Source organism: Drosophila takahashii, chromosome X (assembly GCF_030179915.1).
Source record: "Drosophila takahashii strain IR98-3 E-12201 chromosome X, DtakHiC1v2, whole genome shotgun sequence".
Classification (NCBI taxonomy): domain Eukaryota; kingdom Metazoa; phylum Arthropoda; class Insecta; order Diptera; family Drosophilidae; genus Drosophila; species Drosophila takahashii.
In genome coordinates, this window is record NC_091683.1 from 5120859 (window position 1) to 5126468 (window position 5610).

Genomic DNA, 5610 nt, shown 5'->3' on the forward strand with positions numbered 1-5610 from the left:
TAATCAGACGGCGATTGCCCACCAGCCGAGAATTCCAAATTTCTGCCAGCCCCCCCCCATGTCATCCCCCCACCAGCCCCTCATTAGCATATGTACTATATAATGTATTTTGAAATTCGTTCTTCATTCGCTTTTATCGCACTGGCAATACTGGCTGTGCATGTGTATATGTATGTGTTTGTGGGCGGTGGGTGGTTCGGGGGGAGGGGGCATGATTATGCATAAAAACAAACAACAAGTAGCTGCAGCAAAACATATAGCGGTAAACGAACCCACACATGGGCATACATACGTACGAAAACAAGTTTCAACGGCGCAGAAATCGTTCAATTGGCCGCCATGGAGTTCATTAGCCAGTTCATACGACTGGCGAGCAGACGCGGCAACGGATTCGGTCCAATCCTGCAGAGAAATCGGAGCAGCATCGTCCAAAAAGAGTAAGGTTTTTGATGTGTGTGTGGGTGGTTGGGCTGTAGGGCAGGGTTGCCACCCACCTGCACATTGATAACATATTTCACATATTTCACAACATCGGTATTCATCATCATCAGCAGCACCATGGACACCACCATCCACTCAGCGGGCATAGCCGAGATCCACATGGTTCCCATGAGCGTCATTCAGAGGCCCATACCCTCCGTTCTTGACGAGAAGAAGGTGCAATCCCTGATGGAAACCATTAAGGTGGGTGCAAGTAGTAGTAGTAGTCCCGAACCGAAAGGTGGGGCAGGTACAAACAATGTACCCAGATAAGGTGAAAGGTACAAAGTGGGAATCTTCGATGTCTGTAAATAATAGTGGTTAAAAATAGCATTGAGATTTCGAGTTTCAAAGTGATAAGGCAAAGATCATGGCAAATGGTATATGGTAAGGTGATATATACAACCTATTTTTGTGATTTTGGTAAAGAGATTATTGATAATATTTGTTATTTGGAAATATAAATTTTCTAAGAGGGTTCTTTTAAAACTAAGTATTCTTGTAGGTGATACAAAACCTATTTTTGTAATTTTGGTAAGAATAATATTTGTTATTTGGAAATATATATTTTCTAAGATTATTGATTACTTATTGTTGATAATATTTGTTATTTAGAAATATAGGTTTTTCCTAGATTATTTTGTTATTTAGAAATATACATTTTCTAAGAGGGTTCTTTTAAAACTATAACTATATATTCCTGTAGGTTTGTAATCAAGGTGATACAAAACCTATTTTTGTGATTTTGGTAAGAATAATATTTGTTATTTGGAAATATAAATTTTCTAAGATTATTTGTTATTTAGAAATATATGTTCATTTTCCACGATTTTTGATAATATTTCTTATTTAGAAATATACATTTTCTAAGAGCGTTCTTTTAAAACTAAGTATTCTTGAACTTGTACTATATTTTGTAGCTAAAAAAAATAAATTATAATTATAAAATTCTTATCAAAGTGGGATAAAATCTAGATACACTTATCAGAGCACTAAAAATAGGTTCCATACACCACATACCATATATATACCTCTTCTTTTTTTTACCAGGGCGAAAGCAGCGAGGACGAGGTGCCCCCCATCGATCTGCTGTGGATCACGGGCGACGAGGGCGGCGACTACTACTTCAGCTTCGGCGGATGCCACCGGTTCGAGGCCTACAAGCGTCTGCAGCGGCCGGAGATCAAGGCGAAGCTGGTGAAGTCCACCTTGGGGGATCTGTACCACTACATGGGCTCCAGTGCACCCAAGTACCTGGCCTGATTTATGTTATATATATATGTGTGTATTTTAGAAATGCATTTCTCGTTGACTTATTTTTGATAAGAAAGTCGTGTTTTTTACTTATAACCGGATAAAGTTGGAATTTCACGGTCAAAGCAATAACAATAGCTTTATACTTTGTTTATTTTTTTTGGCAATCATTAAACTTGCGTATATAGCGAGCTTATCGCTGGACTCTTAAATGGTTTACCTAATTAAATATAGAAAAATTAGCATATGTGCGTGCCTTAAAGTAAACTCTTACTATTTCTTATGACTTCGGGACTTCTCTCTTTACTAAACGCTATTATTGACATATACGATCTCCCTGAACGCTGAACATATTCGAAATGCAATGGGTCATCCTCACCAGAGGAACGGCGATCGCTCGCGGAGTATCCGCAGTCCGTGGCGCTGCCAGTCGTGCTGCGATATCCACAGCTCGCGGGCGCTCTCCAGCACGGACATAATGGCCGCTCCCTTCCAGGCCACCATGCCCGCGTCCATGCCCTTGGTGAAGACATTCACCTCGGTGTCGGTGGGCTGAATTTGCTGGCTAATCCGATGCTCCAGCCAGGCGGCCAGTCCCGGCAGCTTGGCACTGCTGCCGACGAGCAGTATGGAACCGAACATCTTGCGCCTCGTCTCGCCGCTGGACAGACGGCTGATGGATCGGATGACGGCCTGATCGAGGGGCAACACCTGACCCGTCTGGCCATTCTGATAGCAGTTCGTCTGCTGGCCATTGCTGTTCGCCTGATCCTCCGTCGTCTGATCCACCACAATCAGCTGCTCCTCATCGTCGGCGGTCACCGGCAGTTGGAGCTGAGAGCGTTGCTGGGTTGCCGTGGAGAGGCCGTTCTTGCGGCCCGTCTCCTTCAGATACTCCGCATCGAAGCAGTCCTCGCAGTCGTACTGCTCCTGCGCAGCCTGCTGCGTGCAAACCGACCGCATGCGGCCCGTAATGTTGAGCAGTTCGGTGTGAAAGAGGGCCAGAGGCGCCATGATGGCCTCGTCGCCCACCTGGATGGTGTAGCGCAGCCACTGGCCGTTTGGCCGGCGCAGATTAAAGTGCTTCTCCTGGGCGCCACAGACGCTGGCATTGAGATGGCAGAACCGCTCCTTCAGCTCGTCCAGCAGATGGGCATCCGCATAGCTGTCCTGAACGTTGCACTCGCGGTAGGGAAAGCCACATTTGCGCAGGAGCAGGAGAAGCACTTGATCCAGATCGCCGCCGCCATAGGGCAGCCGCACGCGGGCATCCAGCTGGGAAATCCCATCCTCGATGCAAGCAATCGAGGTCTTTTGGGCGCCAATGTCCACCACACAGCCGTAGCCAATGCCGGCGCCATAGGTGGAAGCCACGCTGTCCTGGACGAGGAAGCAGCGCCTGAAGCCGAGGCGCTGCAGCAGCAGGGTCATCAGCTCGCGCAGATGCCGCCGCACATAGACATCGTTGACCACGAGGACGGCACAGTGGGTGTTCAGTTCGCGCAGCGGGATCTTGAGACGGGTCTCTAGAGCATATGACCAGATGCGCTCCAAGTGCTGCAGGCTGGCCTGTAGAATGAAATGTTCTTTAGTATATCTAATATAATATTCTATAATATCATATCTATATCACAGAATGCCATGAAATTTCTAATTTGTTTAATTAGAAGAATGAATTAAAAAAACTTTAATTTTATTTCACATAGAATATAAATTTAATGTTTTTCTAATTCATTCGGAATTTAATGAATGGATGAATAATTTTTATGAATTTGCTAGATTTTTTTTGTGCCTTCTTTTGAGAACAAAAAGTGGACAATTTTTAACAAATCAATTTTAACTGCTTATGCGGTTATTCCACTACATCGTTCGGATCATTCATTAGTACAATTTTTTCTCAGCCCATACGATTTTACGTAGGTGCGAGCAAGATCCGATTTACAGTAGCTCTAATAAATGAGCAAAATTGTACTTTTTAGATTCAATTTTGCTCATACAAAAAAAAATAAAATGGTGGCCTTCGGTTTTTAAAATTTTGCTCATTAATTGCTCATTGCAGCTGACATATATCTGTCTTGCTCGCACCTACGTAAAATCGTATAGGCTGAGAAAAAATTGTTCTAATGAATGAGCCGACCAATGTAGTGGAATAACCGCATTAGTGTATAAAATTCAGGCAGATTTAATCACAAAATTATGGGGCTTTTTTCTTCAAAAGAAATTGTCGTTTGAATTATTGAGGAATTCATGACATTCATTCATTCAATTCTATTAAACTCAAAATTCTAATTAATTTATCATTTAAAACAAAAAATTCAAAATAATTCATTTCAAATTGAATGAATAAATGAATAATTTTTATGAATTTTTTTAATTTGCCTGAATTTTTTTGTGTTTTCTTTTGAGAACAAAAAGTGGACAATTTTTAACAAATCAATGTTAACTGCTTAGTGTATAAAATTCAGGCAGATTTAATCACAGAATTTTGTGGCTTTCTTCTTCCAAAGAAATTGTCGTTTGAATTATTTCGGAATTCATGCCATTAATTCATTCAATTCTATTAAACTCAAAACTCAAATTCCTTCAATTCTATTAAACTGAAAATTCTAATTAATTCAATTCTATTAAACTTAAAATTCAAATTCATTCAAATCTATCATATAAAACAAAAATTTCAAAATAATTCATTGAATCCATTCATGCAGGGCTCTAATTCATATAAAACAAAAAATTCAAAATAATTCATTGAATCCATTCATGCAGGGCTCTAATAGAAATTATCTAAGGATTAGGAGGGGGATCTCTAACCTGCAGGGAGCCGCCCTTCTCCTTGTGCACATTCAGTTCGCCCCGCTGCATGGGAAAGTGGATGTCGTAGTCGCGGGCATCCTGAGCGCTCAGTCGCAGTATCCGGTCGTCGAAGAGGTGCTCCAGCCAGGGCAACTCCTCCTCTGGGATCACCTGCATCTGCACCTTCTCCGCCTGGCTGCTCCGATTGAAGTGGGCCAACTGCTGGGGCGGCGTGGCCACCCTCAAACGATTCTTCTCATCCACGACGCAGTGCTGCAGGATGCGCGACACCGCCAGGCGCTGCTCCTCAAAGTCCACCATTAAAGCAGTGGTGTTCACGTTGTCCAGCGGCGGCAGGAGAGGATCATGATGCGGTTGGTCCGTAGCCGTGGCCAAGCGACGCCTGTAGGCCACCGCGTGCAGCAGGGTGAGCGGATTCAGGTCGGCCGCCCGGCCTATCCTCAAATGCTGCGATCCCGGATGGATGACAATGATCTTGGGCGCCTCCAGGGGCTGCGGAGGAGGAGCTCCCATTGGCGGAGGAGCCGGCAGGCGGCCACTGCTGGTGCTGCTGGCACGGGATCGCCTGCGGGAGGGGGAGATTGGATTTAATGGGCTTTCTTACGTCCCCCGCTAACCCAACTCACTGCATCCTGCGGGAAAACAGCGGCGGAAAACAGCGAAAAACAGCGGAAAGCCGGGAAATTAAAAGAACAACAAAAGCTGTGTGTGACCAGGCTACGAAATACCAATAGATACCGGTAGATACTGTTTGGGTATTTTCCCTTGCTATTTAGTATCTTAAGTGTGATTTGGTATTTGCAGTATTATTCAGTATTACCACTGATAACATGGTTCTGTTAATCATATTACCACAAACACTAGTTGTGAAATACACCATTCCATTAACCTAAGTCACTGCATCCTGCGGGAAAACAGCAGCGGAAAACAGCGGAAAACCGGGAAGGTAAAAGAGCAACAAAAGCGGTGTGTGACCAGGCCACGGTAGATCCTGTTTAGTATTTTCCCTTGCTATTCGGTATCTTAAGTGGTATTTGGTATTTTCAGTATTATTTAGTAATACCA

General features: G+C 43.7%; 2 protein-coding genes across 3 annotated transcripts; one reads left to right on the top strand and one right to left on the bottom strand.

Annotated features, from left to right (window-relative positions):
• The first annotated feature begins 301 nt into the window (after positions 1–301).
• On the top strand, positions 302–1810 carry Srx (sulfiredoxin). 2 transcript variants are annotated; one of them, XM_017155741.3, is made up of 3 exons: positions 302–437; positions 555–684; positions 1531–1810. In XM_017155741.3, the coding sequence occupies exons 1-3, from the start codon at positions 340–342 to the stop codon at positions 1741–1743; spliced, it is 441 nt and encodes a 146-aa protein (XP_017011230.2). In that variant the 5' UTR covers positions 302–339; the 3' UTR covers positions 1744–1810. The 2 variants fall into 2 exon arrangements, with proteins under 2 accessions (XP_017011230.2, XP_017011229.2); XM_017155740.3 differs by having other exon boundaries at positions 305–437; positions 552–684.
• A 3-nt stretch (positions 1811–1813) lies between these two features.
• On the bottom strand, positions 1814–5268 carry Arp8 (Actin-related protein 8). Its single transcript, XM_017155738.3, has 4 exons — positions 5172–5268; positions 4543–5110; positions 2009–3303; positions 1814–1954 (listed from the first exon to the last, which is right to left on the bottom strand). The coding sequence occupies exons 1-3, from the start codon at positions 5174–5176 to the stop codon at positions 2110–2112; spliced, it is 1767 nt and encodes a 588-aa protein (XP_017011227.2). The 5' UTR covers positions 5177–5268; the 3' UTR covers positions 1814–1954; positions 2009–2109.
• Positions 5269–5610: the final 342 nt, after the last annotated feature.

Excerpts from the sequence above, each read along its gene's own strand:
- Srx (XM_017155740.3), top strand. The coding sequence starts at position 340 with ATGGAGTTCATTAGCCAGTTCATACGACTGGCGAGCAGACGCGGCAAC. Across the intron at positions 438-551 it reads AGCAGCATCGTCCAAAAAGA|CAGCACCATGGACACCACCA; the intron begins GTAAGGTTTTTG and ends CATCATCATCAG. Across the intron at positions 685-1,530 it reads CCCTGATGGAAACCATTAAG|GGCGAAAGCAGCGAGGACGA; the intron begins GTGGGTGCAAGT and ends TTTTTTTACCAG.
- Arp8 (XM_017155738.3), bottom strand. Across the intron at positions 3,304-4,542 it reads AGAAGGGCGGCTCCCTGCAG|GCCAGCCTGCAGCACTTGGA; the intron begins GTTAGAGATCCC and ends TTCATTCTACAG.